Source organism: Rhinopithecus roxellana, chromosome 7 (assembly GCF_007565055.1).
Source record: "Rhinopithecus roxellana isolate Shanxi Qingling chromosome 7, ASM756505v1, whole genome shotgun sequence".
In the NCBI taxonomy this organism is placed as follows: Eukaryota; Metazoa; Chordata; class Mammalia; order Primates; family Cercopithecidae; genus Rhinopithecus; species Rhinopithecus roxellana.
The window spans coordinates 112,918,129-112,944,417 of NC_044555.1; the positions used below are offsets into that span (position 1 = coordinate 112,918,129).

Sequence of the window (26,289 nt, forward strand, 5' to 3'; positions counted from 1 at the left end):
ACTACATTAAGTGAATACATGACTGTTATGTGACTGGTCTTCTCAGCTATAGCATAAATTCCTTAAGAGGATAAAAGCTATATCTTGATCTTCATTGTACCTGCTACCATTTTTGTTATCTGTCCTACTGCACAGCACACAGTAGGTGGATGAGTGGTACACGTTTGCTGAACTGAAATGAAATGCGCTGCCCACCAAGTAGAATGATTCTTTCAAGCAGAATCCTCTAGGTAGTTTATTCTATATCTGTAAGAAATCTGACCATGGATCCAGAGGAGCTCCTTTTCAAATCTTCCATCATTCAGGATTAAAATAGGCTCTTGCCCATATTATATCCCAGACTGATTTTAAGTAGCAAGGCTAAATTCAATTACAGTACCATTTACTGAAAGCCTCAAAGTGGGTAAACAGAAGCACTTAGCATCAACAGGGAATTTGAGCAATTTCTTTTTTTTTTTTTTTTTTTTTTTTTTTTGAGACGGAGTCTCGCTCTGTCGCCCAGGCTGGAGTGCAGTGACCGGATCTCAGCTCACTGCAAGCTCCGCCTCCTGGGTTTACGCCATTCTCCTGCCTCAGCCTCCTGAGTGGCTGGGACTACAGGTGCCTGCCACCTCGCCCGGCTAGTTTTTTGTTTTTTTTTTTTTTTTTTTTTTTTTTTTTTAAGTAGAGACGGGGTTTCACCGTGTTAGCCAGGATGGTCTCGATCTCCTGACCTCGTGATCCGCCCGTCTCAGCCTCCCAAAGTGCTGGGATTACAGGCTTGAGCCACCGCGCCCGGCCTTGAGCAATTTCAATGGGATTTTCCTGCTTCGTTTAAAAAATGAAATGAGGAAAAAAGTACCTTTAATGTAGTAAAATTATCAGGGGTAATTATGGAGACGAAAAGATTTTAATAGCTTACAGATTTAAAGATGGAAGATGCAATTTAAACTGTCTAAAATTTAAAACACAAAACAGTAGAAAGAATAGAGAGAGGCAGATTGATCTAACTAGGCTCTCACCCTTAAGGTGAGTAAATGAATGAGGGAGAGCAAAAATGGTAATCAGGAAGATGAGTGAGAAGTTTCCAATTAGACTGAAACTGGTATGTAACAAAATAAAACTACTAGTTTGAACTATTTTCAATTTTGATATATTCCATTTCATTTAATAGTACACAATACACGTCGTCCTAGGATGAGCAAAGATATGATATCCATAAAATTTCAAAGAAAGTAACAATGAAATAAAATCTCAACAGGTTTTCTAGTAAAAATGTAACTTTAGAAATATATAAAATGATAATCTTTAAATGTTATGTTTCTACTTTAAGAAGTCATATTATAATAAGCTCTGGAATGTCTTTTTTTAATTACACGGCATTTTAAGGTTAGAAATAGACTGAAAATTTGTTTAAAGTTTCTAAAAGTTAAGTGGCTGTTTAAGGAGCTCTTACCTGTACAAGGAAAATTATGAGAAAATAAAAATTTGCAATTCTTCTGAACTGTTCAAACAGATTCTTTGGGAGAAAATTCCAAAGTGTATACTGTAAGGGAGGAAGAAAAAAGAACACTGTTATGAAAGAAACTTGAAAAATCTTAATAGTAATGATGGATTTTGAGTCCACATTATCATATAAAGTGATATTTAGTATGTCCAACATTTTGAAATCCAAATCTCACACATATACATAAGCATATATTTAGAGACATTTTCCCAACACTCAGCACAGTGCCTGGTACAAGGCAGACAATAAATTATTTGGATGGCCAGGCACAGTGGCTCACACCTGTAATTTCAGCACTTTAGGAGGCCAAGGCAGGCAGATCACCTGAGGTTAGGAGGTCAAGACCAGCCTGGCCAACATGGCGAAACGCCGCCTCTACTAAAGATACAAAAGTCAACCAGATGTGGTGGCACACACTGTAATCCCAGCTACTTGGGCGGCTGAGACAGGAGAACCACTTAAACCTGGGAGATGGAGGTTGCAGTCAGTTGAGATCTCACTACTGCACTCCAGTCTAGGCAAGAGAACAAGAACGAGACTCCGTCTCAAAAAAAAAAAAACAAAAAAAAAAAAAACAAAGCCTGGGCAACATTGTGAAACCCCACCTCTACTAAAAATACAACACTTAGCTGGACATGGTGGTGCATGCCTGTAGTCACAGCTACTTGAGAGGCTGAGGCACGAGAATCACTTGAACCCAGGAGGCGGAGGATGCAGTGAGCCGAGATGGTGCCACTGCACTCCAGCCTGGGAGACAAAGCAAGACCCTGACTCAAAAAGAAATAAATAAATAATTTGGAGGAATGAATGAACACATTAATTTCTGGCTCAGCTAACCTCTGGAGTCTTGATGATCATAACAGATACCCCTGTGAATCATTCTGTCCCCTATGAGTACCTCCAATTTCCATGACAGCTGGGAAGGTGTATACACAACCCTGGGCCATGGACGGCTTTCATTTTAATCAACAACATACCACTCTGGGCTGGGCTTTGGTAATTGGTAATAGGTAAAAGTTTCATGCTAAATTGCGCATGGTCAGAAGACGAGAACTCTTAGGCCAACTGTCAACCATACTTTGTCCCTGAAACCTTAGGGTCACGGACTGAATCATTTAAAAGTAACCAAAAAATGTTGAATCTTTCAGATGACCTAGTAAGACCAGAAACTAGAAAGAAAGAAAGGTTTCTTAACCTAAAAAGCTAAATTTACATTTGAGAGTTCTGCGGTTGACAGTTGGCCTAATAGTTCTCGTCTTCTGACCTTGTGCAATTTAGCATGAAACTTTTACCTATTACCAATTACCAAAGCCCATCCCAATTATCTGTATAATATGTGAGAACTTATCCTTTAATAAGAGGTGACTGAAAAGCCAAGTTGTGGAGCACGACATAATATATGGGAATTTACTAACCTTTCAGTTTAAAAAGGCTTATGGGCTCAAAATTTAGGGAATCCTCTGAGAAAAAAGACAAAAAGAGGCAAGTATATTCAGTAGAACAGCTGCATTACAACCAATAACCAACTTAGAAAATGTTCTACCCTGGAGTCCAAGAAGTATGTTAGGGAAGATAATTTTAAAATAAATGCAGAATTGTGCATGGATGTGCATCACTTGGGAGAAGGAAGTCCACGCTTTTTATGAGATTCCCAAGGTAGCTTGTGACCAAAAATAGAAGTCACTCAAAACCACTGATCCAGTCACTTTGAAGCTGACATAGGTCAGACCAGCATTTTTAACTATCCCAATTATTTAAAATCAACTTTCTAAAACAATAAGCTAAACTCCAACAATAGGCTAATGGTTGAGCTTCTGGTATGTTACCCTTCTGTTCCCAAATTAAAGAGTTCTTAATTAATCAAATAAGCATTACAGACAGAGTCACCTGTAAAAGGTGATATAAACACATCAAAAGGGAATACTTTTGTTGTTGTCGTTTTTAAGTCCCAACTGTTAGTTTACCACTGTTTTATTAAATAAACTGCTTCCTTGAGGAATTCTGATTATTCCCTTCATAGGAAATGACTGCCCTCTTCTCTCCTTCATCAAGTCATGAGCTATTATGAGATCAGGGAACATGTCGTAAATTCCCTTACCACAAGTGCCTAGAACGATAGCTAGATGATAGTTTAGCACACAGAAGGTATACAAGAAATCTTTATTAAAACTTGGGCCCTAGCCATTTACTCTACTGGTTTACCTAAAAGGTAAACTTAGTTTCTAGCACATCTTTTTTACTATAATACAAATGTAAGATTTTAATGCAGACCAAGAGAAGTCTACTTTTTAGAGTTTTCTAACTAAAAGTGAAATTGAGTTATAGCCGTATACATCAAATTATTCAAATTAACTTGTTTATCTAAAAAGTAGACTCTCCAGCTTGGTCAGTTGCTACCAAAAAAAAACAATGTTATCTCAAGCATGACCTCTATGGCAAAAAAAAAAAAAAAAGTTAAATCACAAGAAGAAAATGTGTATAGCAGTTTTTTAGACACAATGAGAATTCAGTTTTTGTTACAAGTTAGTTCTTGCTTGGAGACGTCAGTAAATACTATTGATTGATTGATTGATTGATTGATTGACTGACTGACTGATTGAAACAGTCTCACACTGTCACACAAGCTGGAGTGCAGTAGCGTGTTCCCAGCTCACTGGAGCCTCTGCCTCCCAGGCTCAAGCAATCTTCCCGCCTCAGCTTCCTGAGTAGCTAGGACTACAGGGACACACCACCATGCCTGGCTAATTTTTGTTGTTGTTGCTTGTTTGTTTGGAGACAGAGTCTCACTCTGTCACCCAGGCTGGAGAGCAGTGGTGTGATCTCAGCTCATTGCAACCTCCCCCTCCCAGGTTCAAGCGATTCTCCTGCCTCAGCCTCTCGAGTAGCTGGAATTACAGGCGCGTGCCACCACACCCGGCTAATTTTTATATTTTTAGTAGAGACAGAGTTTCACTATGTTGGTCAGGCTGGTCTTAAACTCCTGAGCTCAGGCAATCTGCCCACCTCAGCTTCCCAAAGTGCTGGGATTACAGGCATGAACCACCGCGCCCAGCCAATTCTTGTATTTTTTGTAGATACAGGGTTTTCCTTTGAACCATCTCCCAGGCTAGTCTCGAACTTCACCCACCTCAGCCTCCCGAAGTGCTGGGATTACAGGTGTGAGCCACTGCACCGGGCCTCTTTTATACTATCTTTAAGTGCAACTATAAACTTAAAAAGCAGCCCAGACATTTAGAACATGTTTAAAACTACTTATACAGAAAACGCCAGCTTTGGGCTGGGCATGACGACTCACGCCTGTAATTCCAGCTACTTGGGAGGCTGAGACAGGAGAATCGCTTGAACCCATGAGGCAGAGGTTGCAGTGAGCCGAGATCGCATGCCACTGCATTCCAGCCTGGGTGACAGAGAGACTCTGTCTCCAAAACAAACAAACAAACAACGCCAGCTTTCCCAGTACATACAATGCATTTTATATATGCTTTGTAGTGGATTAAATAATCTGTACACAAGTGTGGTCACTAAAGATGAAATTACGTGAAGAAGTTGTGGGTCACTGCCTCAAATATGTATCATCTAATTTAATTTGAAACCAAAACCTTATAAACTTACTAAGCAAATTTCCCAAAGGAGGAAAGTTGAAGAGAATCTCAGCTTTGAGAGTCAATTATTTCATTTAAGCAAAAGGAGGCTTTAGAACTTTACTTGTTTTTACCAGTTGTTTTAGCCAAGCTTTCCAATTTATCATTAAAAATGCTGATGATTTGCATTAAAAATGCTGATGAGGAACTTAAGACTCCAAATAACTTTTAATGTGTCTGAATAGCAGCAAAAAAGAAAGAGAAAAAGGTAAAAATAAAGTAGCAGATATTTAAAGTAATAATAAAGTTAGCAGTCAACTGCCTGAAGAAAACTTAGGAAAAACTTTTCTGGACATTAGCCTAGGCAAGTAATTGATGACAAAGACAAAAAAGCAAATGCCCAAAAACCAAAACTAAACAAATTAAAAAGCTGCACAGCAAAAGAAATAATCAACAGAGTAAACAGACAATCTATAGAATGGGAGAAAATATTTGTGAATTATGATTCTGGCAAAGGACTAATATCCAGAATCTATAAGGAACTCAAACAGTAAGAAAAAAAAAAAATCAACTCCATTAAAAGCTGGGCAAAGGGCGGGGTGCAGTGACTCACTTCTGTAATCTCAGTACTTTCAGAGGCTGAGGCAGGGGGATTACTTGAGGCCAGGAGTTTGTGACCAGCCTGGCCAACGTGGTGAAACCCCGTCTCTACTAAAAATACAAAACAAAAAAAAAATAATTTCTAAAAAAAATCTTAAAAAATTTTAAAGGAAAAAGAAACACACAACAGGTAAATATGATGGAAACTAAAGATCCTAAAATTTACAGCAGAGTACAATCAACGCTCCTTTTGCTAAAGAAGGGAATTTCCAAGTTTTGCACCAGCTACAAAATTCTGGTGATTTCCAAAATCCCTGCAGAGCATATTAAAGTTTGTGAGGCTGTAGAGGCCAAATTTTTCTAAAGAAAGTATTTGTGATCCCAGGAGATTTAAAAAAAAAAAAAAAAAGCATTAGGCCGGGCGCGGTGGCTCACGCCTGTAATCCCAGCACTTTGGGAGGCCGAGGCAGGTGGATCACGAGGTCAAGAGATCGGGACCATCCTGGGTAACACGGTGAAACCCTGTGTCTACTAAAAATACAAAACATTAGCCAGGCACGGTGGCGGACACCTGTAGTCCCAGCTACTCAGGAGGCTGAGGCAGGAGAATGGCGTGAGCCCAGGAGGCGGAGCTTGCAGTGAGCCAAGATTGTGCCACTGCACTCCAGCCTGGGCGACAGAGCAAGACTCTGTCTAAAAAAATTTTTTTAAATAAAAATTTAAAAAGCATTAATTTTATAAGCAAATAAAATTTAAAGTAGGTCAAAATGTTTGTCTTCAGTGTTCCCTGCCTTAACATTTATAATGTCACATTACTAATGGTATTTGTAAACAAAAGCAGTGTCCAATTAAGATATTTTTATGACTGAAGGGTGGAGAAAGAAAATCAACACTTGCTACAAAGTTGGAAGGCAGCTAATGTATTCTATAAATGGTATATTTTGAAAAAATAATCTTTTTAAAAACTCTGGTATAAATACAAACAGCCAAGACAATGTGAGGAAGAAAAAGTCAATTATGGCATTGTTCGTCTTTTCGGAGTAGACCTGAAGGCCTCCATTTAGGAGACAGTATCCCACACATTCGAAACACACGAATCTGAGGAAATCAATAGTACTACTCAGTATTGTAATACTAATCACAGAAACACAAATAACAATAGCAGTTAGCTTTTGAGTTGTCGCCCCATGCCAAGCACAATGCAAAAGGAAAGAAAAAAAATGAGGAAGGAACCCAGACAGCACAATGATGTAAAAAGGGCTCTTTATTCAGAGCAACTAGAACTTATAAAGTAGTTCTACTCCTGGTTTTATTACTATCTCTCCTTGGTGACCATGTTACTAAATTTCTCTGGCCTTCGTTTCTCCATCTGTAAAGTCAGTGAGTTGAACAAGATAACCTCTTAAGATCATTTAGCTCCACAAGTCCACAATTCTGAATCAAAGGACTACTATAGACCGTTTAATTGGATACAAGGTGAGTCGCAATTTCCAGTAAAAGAACTGTTCACTATTTTAGGCACAAGTACGTAAACCTCTGGCAGAGAATAACATTTCTGCCACTAGTGTATAAGATTAACAGGAAATAGACATTTTTATCTAAAATAAAATGTTCTATAGGCCGAAAGATCTGTTCATTAGGCAACAAAATTTTCACCTGTCCTGACCGTATTTTACATGTTAATCTCCCAGATAAACATGATCACTACTGTATCACCACCCAAACGAGAAATTAAATGCATATTTGAAAACCAAAATGTCATATATTTGTAAGGAAGGGCATAATTTTGTGTTTCAGGTTCTAAGTGATTACAAGTATACAGTGAACCAAATGTCACCAACTTTTATCTCTGCCTTGCCAGGGCACATGAGGAAGTGAGGAAAATCTTCAAGATCTATTCTACAAGAGATGGCAGTAGGCCAACCTAGCACCTAACCTGGTCAGCCAGAGGTAAAGACTAGCTAAGTAACACTTGCAGAATGATGACTACTGGGTACTAGGAGCTATAAGAAGTGGTTTCACAGAGTATTAGTCCCATTTCACCAATGAGGACATTTAGAATCAGGGCGATTAATTTAGCCAAGGTGACACAACTAGTAAGTGGTTGGGCCAGGATTTAAATACAGGTGTTCAAACTTCCAGGTCAATGCTCTTAGTCCTACACTATGATGAAGAAAGAGGTAGTCAAACGGTGACACAGCTGCAGTGACTTAACTCTTAACAGATCACAGGTGAAGCACTGTACTGAGCAGCATGCACCCTTTGGGACAAAGGAGTGTATTAATACTTGAGAAGTGGGATGGGAGGTAGAGGGGTTGGCAGGGGAACTAGAAAGAAATGCAAATGAAGACATTCCAGGACAGCTCTCTCCAAAAGAATGCAAATCATTTATATCCTAGTTCATCCATTCAAGAGTAATTCAGGAAGCTTTGCACAAGTAAATAATTAGTATTTTTAGCACACTTTAAGGTTTAAAGTAATATGCATAATCAACAAGCACTGTGACTCATAATGGAAGGCAAGGGATTTCACCTATAACAAGACAAAGTGATTTTTTAAATAAACTGTTTTTCAGAGGAATAGTTACTATAGCTGGTATATGATCCATGTACACATACATGTACACATATATAAATGCATCAGTTTCCTCAGAAGCATAAATTAGAATAAATGCATTATCTGATTCACTATATGAACATCTATTGAGTTAAAACAAAAACTTACCTTAGATGAGACTATTCTATTATCACAAAATCTTTGTGCAACGTAAGCTTCTGTTTCCGAAACTGGATGATTGCCAACAAACACTGTGCGTGTGCCAACTCGTTTCTCGTCTCCAGCACACTGACCAAGAGAAAAGGGGAAAAATTCAGTTTTTCATCACATTTCTCCACGCTTCTACCAAGTCCAGGATTCTTGTCTAAGCATGTTGGGCTATAATCTGGGGAGAAAGCAGTAGGGAGAGGAGAAAACCTTGTTAGGGAATTCAAAATCCACTAAGCTCTTACTTGCTGACATAGTAAAGATTAGTAAAAGTGCTGTTTGAACCAACTGTTCTGAGGTCAACAATGCAATTCTAAAATGATTAAAGAAAGTACCCTAGAGAAACAATATTTTTACTGCCAATCATTTTTCTTTCATCCACAGCCCAAATGAATCTTAACCACAACCTTCACTAGCAACACACTAACTCATAAGAATGGACTGGGAATATTTCATTTATTATGCAACTACTGAGGACAACCTTTCAACTACCTTACTAGAGAACAGAAAGCATAATGCAGATTACTTCTAAACGTAAAATAATTGTGTGTAAATGTAAAGGCCAGAAATAGAATGGCTGCCCCTACTGAAGAAATGATCAACTTTTTCTAAAAAGAAACTATAATTATTTGGCTTCACAGGATAGAGTTTATTTTGCAATCTCTCAGAGTCTTATTGTTGCAAAGTTCCATTTCACACAATATATTTCTCATGCCCATTTTACATGTTTAATAAGTAGACTCACTGAATCTACAAGTTTCAAGACTGGGCTCTATTTCATCCCACCCTTTAATTTTGCTGAGGTCTCACTCTCTTCGCTTAAATCAGGATAATACCCTTTTCTTATATAAATTTGGGACAGTCTCCTTTTATGGTACTGTATTACCATATCTGAGACTACCACATATTTAAGTCAAAGGATGTATGATAGAAACCAATATCCATTTATATATTCCCATTATTTTTTAGAAATATAATTCCCCAACTAAAATGTTTTAATATATGTAGTCACAAAGATTTTCCTTCCTTTCACTGATCTATTTAAAGGTCAAAGGTATAAATCCCACCCTCAAAGTAATCATTTTAAGCAAGACTACTTAGAACTTGCAGTCTTCCAATTATCTACAATGTCTGGAAGTACTCCAGTCTGAATTTGTGCATCTTATGTAGATGGTATGTAGAAAATTATTTCTTCGTTTAAAAATTAAAAATCACCCCAAAGTATAGATAAAACCTCTTTGCCTTGCGTTTTCACTTAAGCTTATGGTATTGCCTTTGAAATTTGCAGGGAATCATGCAAAAAGTAACTGGGACAAATTGAAGTAGAAGAGAGATTCAGGCTGTATATAACTCTGGAAAGCTACTCTGGCATGTGCTAAGGGAATTTGTGGGATCCCTGGAGACCTGGAAAAAGTCAGTTAAGTATCCATGCTGGACAGCTTAGTTATTTATCTGCCTGCCCAAAGACAAGGCATTTGAACAACTGATTGTCCAAGGTCCTTCGCATGCTAAGAGTAAATGATTCATAGGTAAATTTTCACACAGTTCCTGGAAACCAGTAAACAGTATCTTTACCAAGTGGTAGCTTTGATTTAGGGGCTTACTTCTCTGTTTGCAACTGTAATATACAGGTTCTGACATAGCTCACTGATAAGAGCACCAAATTTTCCATAATATCCATTTTGTAAAACTTAAAAGTGAAAGTGTGTGCATCTGCCAGATGTATAGTTTATCTGGCTTCACCCCAGCTCCAACCTTCTGTTGCAGGTTAAGGCCTCTCTGTGGTCTCCACAACAGACCTGACTCTTATAATGTACCAATTTGAATTACAGAAAATGCCAAGTTCACGTATACATTGCAATTTGCAACCTTTAATTTAATATTCATATGGCTGTTTAGTTTTTCACACAAGGAAGAAGTGGCTGCAGAGTAAATGAGGCAGAGTTACCTTTTATACAAGTTCTTAGTTAATTCTACAAGTGGAAAAGGGGAAGAGGCAAAGGAGGTAGAGAATCAGTGAAGTAGGATATGTTGTGTGCTGTCAATATATATTTTTCCCCTCAACTACAGCAACCACTGATTAACTTAAAACAAAAATGGACTAGTGCTTTCCCAATTCTGAATTGTCTTCTACTGAATTGTCTTCTACATTCTGTGCCAAAGAACAAAAGGAGAAAGCACAACACAATTTTTTTAGGCACACTGATATTTTTATGAATTCCCTACATTTGAATGACATTTCCAGTTTTACTAAGAGCTTTCCTCATACATTATCTCTCTGATCTTTTTTGAATAAGGCCTAAATGACCTCTATCTCCATTAAATTGGAGAAAATGGATTGAAATTACTATGCAGGTTTGGGGTTTTGTGTGTGCAGATCCCAGCAGTGATTGCTGTTAGATGATGAAACAGAAGCCTGAAAGAAGCAGCAGAATGTCTACTTCTGAGCACTTTCCAAAATAGCAGTCTCTTTACCCTAAACAGGTTTGGGTTGAGAAGTGCCTGAAGACTGGGGGTGGGGTAGTATGAAGTAGGTGACTTTTCCATGCCTGTTTCACCCTAAAAGCTGATGAGACTGCAATGTCTGGTGGAATTTCCTGCAACTGTATAATAATATTTGGTTCACATAAAAAATAACAATGTTGAACTCATGTAAATGTCACCATAACTGCCCACCTGCTGCCAATATAGAGTGTTAAAACAGTGGTGTTAGTTCCTGTGATTTTGAATAATGTAGGTGTCTTTGCCAAAGCAGAGAAACGCTAAGTAGAAATCATTTTTTAAATTCCCATTTGGATGGCACGCAGTGTAGTCTGGAGTGAGAGTGTGTGATTCCTGGCACCTCATAATGAATTGTAATTCATTAGGAGTCCATCCTGTGCTGAACTGCTTCCCATTCAATTGTCCTTAAGAACAGCATTTCTTAAAACTTGAAATATGCTGGTACTGACTCTATTTTAATGACACATCACACTATATAATAAAGTATGGCAAATATTTAAAAATGTTTACAATATATGAATTAACAGAGAAAGCAATGTAAATTTCTGTCTCAAGATAAAAATCAACCTTTTGTACTCCTAATTTATACCTCCATAGTATAAACTGAATACTGTCAAAAAAAAAAAAAAAAAAAGCAAGTAATTTATACCCCAAAATGGCCTCTCAATAAAAAAGCTAACAGAGTAATCATTTAACTGGCACCATCTTAAAATCCTATGTCTTTGCTAGTCATAAAAAAAATGAAAAGACATTGGAAACAAAATTTGTTCCTTGATTGCCTCCAGACCTGACTAGATAAGAACTGAAGAAAAAAGAAAAACAGATACCTCAATACAAGACTGTTACTATAAAAGCTGGCACAGGATCTGAAATAAAGCCTACCTCTATATCCTTTCCAGGTGCTAGAAGACTTATATTTATCAGTTAGCCATAGATCTTTGATTCCTAATCCTGGTCACAGCTTTAAATACAATACTGATGCCTTGTTCTTTTATTTAATACTTAATTTTTCTGGAAGCTCCCCAGGTGACAACTCTAATTTGCAAGCACAGTTAAGAATTACTGCCAGGCCGGGCGCGGTGGCTCAAGCCTGTAATCCCAGCACTTTGGGAGGCCGAGACGGGCGGATCACGAGGTCAGGAGATCGAGACCATCCTGGCTAACACGGTGAAACCCCGTCTCTACTAAAAAATACAAAAAACTAGCCGGGTGAGTTGGCGGGCGCCTGTAGTCCCAGCTACTCGGGAGGCTGAGGCAGGAGAATGGCGTAAACCCCGGAGGCGGAGCTTGCAGTGAGCTGAGATCCGGCCACTGCACTCCAGCCTGGGCGACAGAGCGAGACTCCGTCTCAAAAAAAAAAAAAAAAAAAAAAAAAAATTACTGCCAGACTCTTTCAAACAGTGATTGTCCTTAAACAACATCCTACAAGTTTTTAGTATGCCAGCCATAATCTTGCACTATTTCTTTAATTTAAATAAACAATTTGCTTTCCAAAGGTTAAAAACACAAATAACCCTCAAATAGTGTTCCACCCAACCATTTTAAGCTGCTCACAAAGTAAGATTTCCCTTTGACAATTTATTTTGCATGCGGTTATCTCCCATCAATTATTCAGATCACTGATAATGAGAATTACAGGCCCTGATATAATGCAAAGCTACTTGAATTATCAGCAAATAATCTTAAAACTGATGTAATCCCTGGCAGTTACAGCATTATTTTTATTGGTCATCGAACTGCTTTCTGTAAGCTACCACAGCAAATAAAAGTATTGGCTCAAAAATGAACAAAAAAATTTATTAAAATCTGAAGACCTGGCAATGATGATTTAAAATGGTTCTCCACGCTCCAGCCCAAAGCTATTTTTCTTCTCTGAAGCAGGAATATTTTTGAACAGCATAATGTCTTAAAAAGGCCAAACAAATTCAAAATTGAAAGAGCATTTCATCAAAATTTCAGATGTCTACTAAAAGGCTCCCAGAAGTCAGCATTTTCATACTAGGGCTGAAGGGGTGGGGGTACCGGGAGGAGATCACTACAGTTCCAGGCAACATTTCCAGTGTATTAAGCTTCTTGGTTAAAATAACTACAATGTATTCGGTGGTCAAATTGCTGAGGTTTCCAAGCCCACTCCATTATAACAAGCAAAGATGAATAAACCTGATGTGTAATTTACAATCATAACTCTAAAATGATCCTTAAAACTGCACTTTTCAGATTTTGCTTTTACTGCAACTTAAGTGATTAAGCTGTCTCTCCTCCTTTTGCCAAAGGAAGTGAAGCAAGATTGATGGGGAATTTTGTGTTGTTCTGCCTTTAAAGCTTAATTACGGTCATATTTACTGAAATTCTCAAACACCTGACCAAAGGACAAATGAATACACAAAGCTTATCGCTAAACACAAAGATTTCTCTAATTAGGCATTACCCAATGGCAGCACATTTAATTGAATAAAAACTGCTATAGGAAATGGACATTAGGCCTCACACAAACACCTAAATCACCACGCACAACGCTTAAGAAAAAGCACTGACCATGAGGATTTGGATAAGAGCAATGCCTTGTTTGGAAGCTCAGAGTGGACCTTTCATTATCTCAAAGTGATCCACTGAGCAGTTTAATTTCACCAGGGACAATCAATTCTAAGTATTCCCAAGCTGATCACCCTTCCCCCACCATGCCCTTACTCCAAGAACTTCAGGGCTACAGAAATTGTGGCTCTAAAGACTGAAATGCAGCTTCATTAAAGGATTGCTAGTAGAAAGTTGATGGATCAAAAATACTGTAAACATTCTGTGATTCAAGATTCTAGCAGGAATTTTATCTTTTAACGATTCAGGTTCTTCCATTTATAGGAAGTAACCTGCGACTCGCAGTGTTCCTTTGGGGTCTCAGCAACTCAACTTTCCTTATTAACAGAATCTTTCCTAACACAAAGCCTGACAATATGCACAAAAATTTAACTAGCAAGTATACAAAGCCTCAGAAGTTCCCTTTCACTTTCACCCTACCCATCTCTACACACAGTCTTTCATTCCAAACACTTAACAAAATTTAAAACTCTAAATAAGGAGATTCTTAACTCTAAAGATAGGAGCGGTGAGGCTGACAATCCAGCTAACCATTTATGATTACCCTCAGGAAATGGATAAAAATATACATGCAAATAAAAAGCAGGAATAAAGCAGGCCCCAAGACCTCAAAACTCAACCTGGCTGAAAAGAGGAGAATAAAATATATATTACAAACCTCAGAGGCTGAAGGGAGAGATGGGACCATCTGCATACTGACATGCAGAAATTTGGCAACACAATGGCAGCTAAATCTCAGAGAGAATGCTGCAGATTATCAAGCAACTTGTACCAACCCCAGTGATCCTTGTAAAGTTTCCCAGAACTTGGGAAGTGAGCCAATTATGGCTTGCCTAGTTCCTGTACTTCCATGGGAGGCAGCAAAGGAAGCATCAGACAACAGTCTATTCCTTAAGAGCTCAAAGCAGTACTCTGGCAGCCTTAGCCCCATTACTGCACCATTTAACATCTTTTTGTTATTCTTCTCAAAAGACCTGATTTGCCTTTGCAACTTTTGTATTTTAAGGTATTATTATTTTAAAATATCAGTATCTTACACCACACAGTAATTTTTCCTCATCTTGGGAAGTTCTTTTCTAATCCCTGCCTACAATAAATGGACCACAATAAAAAGTAGGGCTAAACAATAAGCTTCTGAGGAAAGTTGAATTGAACTTTTAGTTGTAGTTTAAGAGGAAGAGACATAATCTAAGTATTCACTATATACAGAGTTTCCCCACCCTGAGAGAGTGACTGTAATACTGTAAATTCAAGCTTCAAAAACATATGCAAGAATATATATAAGGCCTAAGCAGATGGTTTATGTGGAAAGGTCCCTTAGGGATGGAAGATTTTTCTCACTATTTAGATATCTCATAGGTAAGAAAGTTATATCTCAGCAGCCAACAGTAACATCTAACAATCACAAGGAAAAAAGCCACTGGATATTAGGGAGAAAAATGCCTTTACCAGTATCATTACCTAGAAGAGACAAATTCTCATCCAAAAATTACTTTCTAGATCACCAGAGAAGAATTTTTATTACAGTGTAAGAAGAGATAAGAAACTCTAGCTGGAGCAAAAGAAAAAATATCGTAAAACGGGTGTCTGACGACCTGAACAGGGTTTTCTTTCTTTTTTCAGTGATAGTGTTATTACTATAAAAGTGATAAGTTTTCTAGAAAGGTCTGCCAGTTCAAATATAAGTTGGAGTGTGTCCAGCAAAAACAATGAATGCATTTTTCCAAGTAAACTGTTAAATACCATACAAAAAGCAAACTGGCTTAAAAACTGCCCGAGCTGTAAATGTAATTAATTTAAACAGCACATCCAGGCTATAACTTTTCTTAACATCCCCAACAAAAGAGGTAGGTAAAAAGCCAGTTTCCATTGTGGAGCATGGCTTAGTTGAATAAATGAAGAATGTAAGGGATTTTGGGGCAGGGGGTGCATTCTTCCTGGACCTGGCACAGTGGCTTGGACCTGTAATCCCAATGCTTTGCTTGAGGCCCAGAGTTCCAGACCAGTCTGGTCAAACACGGTGAGACCCCTGTCTTTACCAAAAAAAAAAAAATTTAATTAGCGGAGCATGCTGGCACACACCTGTAGTCCTACCTACCAGGGAACCTGAGGCAGGAGGACCACTTAAGCCCAGAAGTTCAAGGTTACAGTGAACTATGATCACCACTGCACTCCAGCCTGGGCAACAGAGTAAGACTCTATCTCTTTAAAAAACATTCTTCCTATAGGGAAGGCTTTCAGGGCAAAATCTGGAGGGGACAGAGAAAGCAAGACAGTTATGACTCTGAGAAATATTATTTATACCTTTCTTTTTTCTTCAAAATGAGACCTGGAGAAAATGACTTAGCTGAGCCTCATTTCCTTATCTATAAAATAAGGGCACATAACGTAACAGATTGCTTACAGCAGGATTAACAGAAACACCCAGAAATCACTTTAAATGACTGTAAACTATTCGCAGGAACAAAGGATGAGGTTTGCAGATGTTAAACTATGGGAATATTAAAACTCTAACAACTGGGCCAGCATGGAACTAGGCAATGTCCTCAACATAACCCACATGTAAATGTTTTATTTAAAGCAAGAAAGTTTCTGGCTCTACAGAAGAGGCACAGGAAATTTTGGTGCTACCCCTGCCTAAAAGGGCAGGATGAGTTATGGTCCACTAGCAGAGAGTGCTTGGTTTTGAAAACACTGTTCTTCAGTGTTCATGAAGAGGACTAGAGTTAGCCAGGGAGGCTGACAAGTGCCATGTTTGATGACAACTGAGAGCCACTCGAGGAGCTTATGGAGGCTGCTGTCCAGAACATATACCGTTAGTATTTTGGAACTGTTGGTCTGACACCCTGACAGTAAAAACAGGAATTCGTTTCTCCCTTTGTGGCAGAGCACACAGGCGCTTGGGAACTGCACTGGAATTACTGACACTGTCTCTCCATCATCTCTTCCCTCTCCCCAAAGCTTTGAATTTGAAGCTTTTGTGCACTATAAAGACTGGATGCCACTATAAATATAACAGATGATCTGATTGTAATTATTCCTAAAACATGCTTAAAAGAGACTATATAAATTAGCAAGACGTTTGAAGTGCAATGTATAACTTGGATATTGAAGCATAAAAGAGCATGACAAATATTCAGTAATGCCTTATATATAAATAAAAATTGTTTAGATTGCTAAATTTTAATATGCCTTTGAGTACTGCCAACTAGGAATGCCACAGTAAGATGAATGGCAAGAATATCAGGATACCACACTCAATGTTCCCCAGACTGAATTACATGGAACAAGTTAATAATGAGGTTCCTTAGAGAAAGGGGAAGCCCACCCCTCCTCCTGGCTATTCACAATGCATCTCCATGTAGTAAAAGCTCCATAAAGTCTTGAAGAAACCTTTTTTAACTTTGTGTAAGTCAGCATTTCCCAAAATTTTTTGACCACAGAACTTTTTTCCCCACAAGGAAATTACAGTGACATGACATTCTATACAGCATGTTTTGGGCAATGCTACGGTAATACACCTCTTATCTCAGCAAACATGTCTACATATCTGGGCTACATCTATGCTAGAGTCTACTGGTAGGAAAAACACATGGTATTCACAATCAGCTATACTGGCAAAGCACTCAAGGGTATGAGGTGAGATCACTGTTGTATTTGTGACAATTTCTATCCATGTATGCCAAAAATGGGTAAAATTAAGTATTTGGCTATGATCCTAGGTGGGTGTTTTTGCTTCTAAAGCTTAATAAAGAGAGGCAAGAAACCAGGAGATCGAGGTCCTAACAGCCTTCTACCATCAATTGGTCTGTATGTGTCTTGGGGAAGTCCTGGCATTGGTTTCTTCATATGTAACTTGGAGGGGACTTGACCAAATAATCTGATCTAAAATGAAGCAGGGGAAAGTGGGGCCAGATTTTCTTTGAGACGGAGTTGCACTCTTGTCACCCAGGCTGGAGTGCAATGGTGCGATCTCGGCTGACTGCAGCCTCCTACTCCTGGGTTCAAGCAATTCTCCTGCCTCAGCCTCCTGAATAGCTGGGATTACAGGCGCCCGCCATCACACCCAGCTAATTTTTGTATTTTTAGTAGAGACGGGGTTTCATCATGTTGGCCAGGCTGGTCTCGAACTCCTGACCTCAGGTGATCCACCTGCCTCGGCCTCCCAAAGTGCTGGGATTACAGCTGTGAGCCACCGCACCCAGCTAGTAGGGACAGATTTTCTAGCAATAAAACTTGAAGTGTGGCCGGTCGAGTGTGGTGGCTCACACCTATAATTCTAGCACTTTGGGAAGCCGAGGCGGGCAGATCACTTGAGGTCAGGAGTTTGAGACCAGCCTGGCCAACATGGCAAAACTCCGTCTCTACTAAAACCACAAAAATTAGCCGGGAGTGGTGACGGGCGCCTGTAATCCCAGCTACTCAGGAGGGTGAGGCAGGAGAATTGCTTGAACCCGGGAGCTGGAGGTTGCAGTGAGCCGAGATCGCACCATTGCACTCCAGCCTGGGTGACAGAACAAGACTCTGTCTCCAAAACAAAAACAAACAAAAAAAATTTCAGGCTTCAAAGCAGAAAAGGAGGGAAAAAAAAATCAATGAAACATCATGAAAAATCACAAAGACCAGGGAAAGGTTCATGTGCTAATGCCTTTTAAAAAATGTTTAAGTGCCACATTTTCTTAATCCAGTCGGTCACTGATGGACATTTGGGTTGATTCCAAGTCTTTGCTATTGTGAATAGTGCTGCAATAAACATGTCTGCATGTGTCTTTATAGCAGCATGATTTATAAGAAAATGTGGCACATATACACCATGGAATACTATGCAGCCATAAAAAAGGATGAGTTCGTGTCCTTTGTAGGGACATGGATGCAGCTGGAAACCATCATTCTCAGCAAACTAACGCAAGAACAGAAAACCAAACACCGCATGTTCTCACTCATAGGTGGGAATTGAACAATGAGATCACTTGGACATAGGAAGGGGAACATCACACACTGGGGCCTATTGTGGGGAGAGGGGAGGGATAGCATTAGGAGATATACCTAATGCAAATGACGAGTTAATGGGTGCGGCACACCAACATGGCACATGTATACATATGTAACAAACCTGCACGTTGTGCACATGTACCCTAGAACTTAAAAGTATAATTTAAAAAAAAAAAATGTTTAAGTACAAACTGACTAGATAAAACTCCTTCAGGGTGCTACTTTTGGTACACTAGAGGGTACACTGGTTCTTTCGGGCTTTTAAGATGCTCACTTAAAGCACCACAGTAGCAATTTACTTAAAATGGTAATCTTTAAATGTGAAAAAATGAATGCCTTCTCAAATGTGCCTGTTACCCTAGGGAAACTGTTTACTCCTCTGACAAAACGGAATGAAATTCACTTCCCAGCAACCAAAGTACAAACAACGGCAAGTAAATCAGGTTAGAATTAACTACCATAAGGGCAATTTTTAAAATTAATAAACCTCTTAGAATACAAATCTTACCTATACACGGATTTCTGCTGTCAAATGAAAACACACACACACACACACACACACACACACACACACACACACACGGGGGGGCAGGGAGGAGAGATAAAGCCATTTGAAATAATTTTTATTAGAGTGGATACATTCAAAATTCATGACTTTGCGAAAACAAACACCACTCACACTAAAGGCCAAACCACCCTCAAACCAAACAATTTTCTACAAAACAAATGTTTTTTACCAAATAGGACAAACAGTAGTTAGAAGTTCTATTCAAGTATATGCTTGAAAATAGCAATGGGGTATTTCTAAAGCACACCTAGGGGGTATCCAGAACCATTATAGGAATTTACAGCCAACATTAAAAAATGCCTAGGAAGCTTTAAACAGAAACTAATGCTTTCAGCTAATTCATGAAACAACATAGTAGTTGTAGGTTTCTTCATTAAGAAACCTTTGCTCAGTGGAATGCAAGCAGCTTAGTTATGACTAGTACTCAAAAATTAAAAGTTCATAAAGACTCAATTCTCCTGACTGCAATGCATTTCACTCCACTTTGCATTATTACAAAAAGCATATGTGTGTGCAACATGTTAATGCAATTCTAAGTCTATTCTTACTCTACTTTGTAAACTCAGATATGATGTAAAACGTTTTAAATGCTGTCAAATAGAAAATAGTTATAACATTACTTAACAGTAGAAAAATGGCAGAACCCAATGAAATATAGGCAGTCTCAAAGAATGGAAATTAAAGTGCATTTGCATTGGTAGCATTATTAATGAGGACTGATAGACCTCAAAGTAATGGTGGACTGATAGTCTGATGACTTCAAATGGGCAGGAATCTGTAATGATCTTTATATAGTCAGTGTACTTGAGTATTCTATGATGTTCTGCTGACATCTCAGCTTGGCTCACAGTCATTTACTACAAGCAAATACAACTATTCCCTGCATGCTGAGCACGCTAAACTAAAACAAAACAAAACAAAAAAAAAGAAGTGTAGAAATACAAATGTGTCAAACCAATAGAAAATTACCTATGATGAGAACGTTCAGCTATAAGACTACATGGGGCTTTCTTATAATTCTCAATGCGACTCTCAAAAGACGCCTCCAATAGAAGAGTCGTTAAATGCTTTATATGTTCAGAAGGAAGAAACTTCTCTGGATGTGAGATTAGTCCTTTAGACTGCTTCTTCAATCCTAAAAATAGTATATAAGAGAAAAAGTGGGGTTCTCCTAATAGTTGCAGGTCTATCTCAGAAAGCAATGTACCAGAATGCTGTTGGACCCAAATTTTACGCCAATTCTGTCCAGTGTACCTTTGAGTTTCACTTCAATCTTCATACTGTGAAATAACAATGTGATAAAGCACCAAGGAATGAAATATTCACTGCAAATAAGGGGAAGTTCATTCATGCATTCCAGAAGGTGTGAATGAACAGCCTGAAAGAAAATAACACGTGTTGGCAAGGATGTGGAGAAACTGGAACCCTCATACATTGCTGGTGGGACTGTAAAATGATTCAGCTGCTATGAGAAACAGTTTGGCAGTTCATTAAAAAGTTAAACATAGAATTACCATATGATACAGCAATTCCACTCCTAAGTATAGGCCCAAAATAAATGAAAACAGGTATTAGAACAAAAACTTGTGCACGCATGTTCATAGCAGCACTATTCAAAAGGTGGAAACAGCCAGACGCAGTAGCTCATGCCTGTAATCTCAGTACGTTGGGAGGCGGATCACCTGAGGTCAGGAGTTCAAGCCAGCGTGGCCAACATGGTGAAACCCCGTCTCTACTAAAAATACAAAAATTAGCTGGGTATGGTGGCAGATGCCTGTAATCCCAGCTACTCGGGAGGCTGAGGCAGGAAAATCGCTTGAACCCAAGAGGCAGAGATTACATTGAGCGAGATCACACCACAGCACTCCAGCCAGGGCAACAGAGCAAGATTCTGTCTTTTAAAAAAAAAAAAAAAAGGTGGAAACAACCCAAATGTCCATAACTGATGAATGGATAAACAAAATGTGGTATATCCATACAACGAAATATTATTCAGCCATAAAAATGAATGAAGCATTGATATGTTCTAAAATGTGAATGAATCTCAAAAACATTATGCCAAGTGAAAGAAGCCAGACACAAAAGGTCACATATTGTATAATTCCATCATATGAAATATGTAGAATAGGCTAATCCATAAAAACAGAAAGCATTTTGGTAGTTACCAGGTGCTAGGGGGAGGGGAGAATCCAGAGTAACTAATAAGTATGGAGTTTCCTTTTTAGGAGATAAAAATGTTCTGGAACTAGGTACGAGTTAGTGGTTATAAAAAATATAAATGTACTAAATTCCAATAAATTGTTCACTTTACAATGGTTAGTTTTATGTTATGTGAATTTCACCTCAATAAAAAAGTAACTCCCTTGACTAATAGCGGGTCACAAGGTAAATCTGTTAACAAAGTTGATGCAACCATTCAACCAATATTTATTGAGCTCCTACTATGTGTACAGCACTAAAGACAGGGTGATGAATAAAAGACACAGTAGTCCCTGCCTTCAAGGAGCTGAGAGTATAGCCAGAGGGGAGACCAGGCATTCATCAAATGCTCATACAAATCAGCTAAGTGCCAAGAATGATGGCTGCAGAGTACTTGAGGGCTAACCTAGCCAGGACCACACAACAACCATGTGCAGCACAAACCTGATCATATTGCTTCTCCAGGCCCCACTTGAATGGTTTCCCACTGATCTTAGAACTGAAAATTAAAATCCTTATTCTGACCTGCAAAGTTTTATACATAGTCTGGTCTCTTCCTCCTATTTCCCCAACTTCATTTGCCCTCCTCTTCTCTTTCTCTATTGTAACCAATTGGCCTTTTCTCCATTCCAGGTAAGCCGCAGGACCCTTCTTGTCCCTGAGCATTCCACTGTTTCCCTCAGCATAGAATACTCTTCCCTCTTTACCTACTGATAATAATCCTTCAGATCTCAACAACCATAACTTTATCATTAACCCTTCTCTGGTGACAATCAAAATGAAGACAGACCAATAACTTGTTCTCCAAAATCTATTTCTGCTACAGGGAATTTACAATGAGCAAAGCAAAGCATGAAGAAAATCTCAATTCAGTTTCTCAAAAAGCCATAATACCAAGTCTCTTCAAAGTCTCCCCCAGAAGTCTCCTCAAGCATACCTATCAAAATTTACTAAAAGAAATCCTGTGAGAAGTCCTTGACTTTGCAGAAACTGTTTTAAGAAAAACAATCTTCTAAGTAGTTTCAGTAAAAACAAGGCAGTGATTATGACAAAAACTTTGTATAGTCTATTATGACACTTTAGCTCATTAAACATAATTTAATGTGACTGGTTATTGTGATGCCTTGTTAACTGATTTTAAACATACTTCAGACAATTTTCTCCTGAACAGTATTCAGAATCATCATTTCCAGATAATTAAACAGTTGATTCAAATGATGGTTACAGCTATTTCTATTTTTATAAAAAGTCAGGCTTTAGGCCAGAGATATAATCCCCAATGTAATATTGCTTCTGTGAAGAAAATCAGATTCAATTTACATTATTTTGACTTACAGAAAATTTTCTGTGAACATAACCTGCCAATAAAATACAAGGACAATTGTAAAAGGTTTTCAGAAGGGCCTATCACCCGGCACTAGTGTGTACCATGGAACAGAGGCTGGGCACAAGGCAAACATTCAAATCAGCCAGCCATGAGCTGTTCTCTTTTAAAGTTTATCTCACTTAATAATCATAAACTGGGGCAGGGTATTTTTCACAGCATTGATTTCTCTGCAAGCAGAGCAGGGAGAAAAATCACTTACAAACTAATACCCATGAGAAGACAATACACGTGGAATTAAAAATTGCAGGTTGGGGCCAGGCATGGTGGCTCAGGCCTGTAATTCCAGCACTTTGGGAGGTGGAGGTGGGCAGATCACCTGAGGTCAGGGGTTCGAGACCAGACTGGCCAACATGGCAAAACCCGTCTCTACTAAAAATACAAAAATTAGCCGAGAGTGGTGACGGGCACCTGTAATCCCAGCTACTCAGGAGGGTGAGGCAGGAGAATCACTTGAACCTGGGAGCTGGAGGTTGCAGTGAGCCGAGATCGCACCACTGCACTCCAGCCTGGGTGACAGAAGGAGACTCTGTCTCCAAAACAAAAACAAACAAAAAAATTTCAGGCTTCAAAAAAAGTGCAAAGATAACGTTATAAAGTCCCATACAAAAAAAAGACTCTGAAGGGTGGGAGGGGGATGAGGGATAAAAGACTACAAATTGGGTTCAGTGTATACTGCTCGGGTGATGGGTGTACGAAAATGTCACAAATCACCACTAAAGAACTTACTCATGTAACCAAATACCACTTGTTCCCCAAAAACCTATGGAAATTTTTTTAAAAAAATTTTTTAAGACTCTGCCAAAGCTGTCAAAGGACACTGATGTGATATAACATTATCTTTGCATCTTTTACAACCTAAAAATTACATTTTAAAGAATAACATCTCAATGATTAACAGATATTATTTATTTAGATATTTGACATAACAATTAGTAATGAAGCCCAAAGGGTTTACTAATAAATGAGTAAACAACAGCATGTAATCAATGGCACTATTTGTTGGGTCGTAGTCTCCACAACACCACTGGGCAATCAACTCCAAACATAGATACTCCACTACAATCAGACAATGAGACTTGTTTGTTTCAGTAGTTTTCATCCACACACTTGAATTTTTATAAATACAAAATATTAGTTAATGAACTGTGTCTAGACCTCACTAAGATCAAATAATTGTTTCTACAAAGGGTGAGGTGCAGTAGAGAAGGAGAACTGCAGGTTGAAGTGACTGTTAGTACAATGGGTTGGAGAAGAAAGCTATTTGTTCAAATGAAACTCCAAATGAGAATATTAAAATTCAACAGTCAAGAGCTGCAGAGTGGTAAGGAAAATTCTCCTTTCACTGATGTTCAAAAGACGAGAGAGAGAATTTTCTCCTATCAGCTTTTGCCATCCATATGCTGAGACTACAGTGAATCTTGTGTAGAAAAACAACTAGAACACCTAAGTGGTATATTTCAATCACAAAAATTGCCACTTACCAAATTTTCTGGTACCCTGTGATAGAAAAGGCAATAAACAATAAAGTTCTTAAAACATTATACATACATACACATATATACACACTCCATCTTGCTCTGGAGCTCAGAAACAATGGAACCTAGTAAGGTGATTTTTTTAAGTGATTTGCCTAAGGAAAGTTATTATTTCTTCCTCGTTCCCCTAGCTATGTTCCTGGGACTAGGACCTTATCAGGTTATAACTCAAAGACAGGCCCATTGCTATCGAAGGCTCCACTTATCTTGCCTTGCCTTGCCCTGCCCAGAATGCATGAGCAGGTTTTTTTGTTTTGTTTTGCTTTTTTGAGACAGTCTCGTTCTGTCACCCAGGCTGGAGTGCAGTGGTGCAATCTCAGTTCACCGCAAGCTCCACCTTCTGTGCTCACGCCATTCTCCTGCCTCAGCCTCCCAAGTAGCTGGGACTACAGGCACCCGCCACCACACCCACATAATTTTTTTGTATTTTTAGTAGAGACAGGGCTTCACCGTGTTAGCCAGGATGGTCTCGATCTCCTGACCTCACGATCCGCCCGCCTCGGCCTCCCAAAGTGAGCAGGTTTTAAATTCCATACATGCCCTCCGAGGGTACTAATCTTCCTCCTCCTGCTGTGTGCCATAGAGTAACTCTCCCCCTCTTCTTCCACTCTTTCACCTTTTGCCATTGTGAAAAGTATCAGCTGGGTAGTAGGTGCAGGCTGAGGCGAAGCCCAATCACTTCTCTCCTTTCACTTGCATTCTACCTCTCACTGACCTCTGAGCTAGGGCTGTATTATTTCCTGCAATAGGCAAGTTTACAATCTCATGGAGTTGACAGGAAACACAAGTAGGACATAAGTGAAGGAAGTATATTAGTATATTTACAGTGCACTGCTAAGTAAATACAGAAGAAGAAAGGAATGAGTTACTGAAATGTAGAGGCTGACTGGGGCTGTGTCGAGTTTGTCTTAAATTTCCAGGAGATTAATGTGTCTGAGCCTTGGGTAATTTTGGCCTCTTGTGATCTTGAATATGATCAAATTAGTTTGAAAATCTGCTGCATAATTCAAATGTGTCAGGCTCCAAAGCTAGAGTCTGCACACAATGACAAGAGAATTTTATTTTCAGTTGTATACTGCGCTTGGTTTCAGAGCTACTCTAACAAACCTTACTTTCCCTTGCCATTCTAATTTCATTTACCACTAGTAGTCTCCACCAAGAATGCTCTGCTGTCACCAAATTAATCTCCCACCTCATTTTCTCGCCAAGTTTATCAGTTTATTCCCAACTGCTGTTCTCTTGGACTGGAATTGTCTGCATGACTCTCCTTGAAAGTAAACTGAAAGTTCAACTAATGCCAAATTCAGCAGCTTAATTAAGAGTCCCTGTAACATATGGAAGGCTGCAGATACATAAAATTGGCAAACCTTACCAAACTGGCTTCCCCTCAAGGTGATCAGCCAGTGATTCTTGAAGCTGTGTCTGATTTTCTTAGGATACAACAGGGCTTCTTCTTCTGCAGTAAGGATAAGTAACACCTAAGTGTCTGTTACACGCAGATGAAGAATCCTACGGATGGATGGATGGATGGATGGATGGATGGATGGATGGATGGATGGGTGGATGGATGGATGGATGGATGGATGGAAGAATTACAGATATGGCTCACTCATTTGATTAAACAGGCCTAGCCCCAAAATCAGAATATCATTTAGAGCCATTTGAGATCACCAAGGGTCATCAAGCTATGTATGACTGGAGATGAAAATATAGTATGATAAAGGCTGGAGCCTCAATGTTTAACTGTCTCATGAATATCTAATGGATATATTTTTGATGCTCAAAAATCAGAGGTACTCTGATATTTGCAATTTTAATGGCCTTTTTTCACAGAGCATGGCAATTACCAGGTTGTTTCAAAGAGGCTGTACAAGGGATGATGAAGAACAGAAGTATACTGGCTATGTGCATCAGTTCTGGGACCAGATATCTGGGTTCAAATCTTGGTTCTGCCACTTATTAGCTAGGTAACCTGGGGCAAGTTCCTTAACCATGTGATGTCTCAGTTTTCTCACTAGTCTACATGGGGGTGATTATGTTGATGACAACTTATAAAGCAATTATGAAACAGTGCCTTCATATCA

At 38.9% G+C, this 26,289-nt stretch overlaps 1 protein-coding gene across 3 annotated transcripts in view; it reads right to left on the reverse strand.

Moving 5' to 3' along the window:
* ATP11C (ATPase phospholipid transporting 11C) overlaps nucleotides 1–26,289 on the reverse strand; it is a 208,000-nt gene that overhangs the window by 93,103 nt on the left and 88,608 nt on the right. For all 3 annotated transcript variants that reach the window (XM_010388750.2, XM_010388751.2, XM_010388752.2), the window contains exons 2-3: nucleotides 8,392–8,511; nucleotides 1,436–1,525 (exon numbers count right to left, since the gene is read on the reverse strand). In XM_010388750.2, the coding sequence (XP_010387052.2) occupies nucleotides 1,436–1,525; nucleotides 8,392–8,511 (210 nt within the window). The remainder of the gene's footprint in view (nucleotides 1–1,435; nucleotides 1,526–8,391; nucleotides 8,512–26,289) is intronic.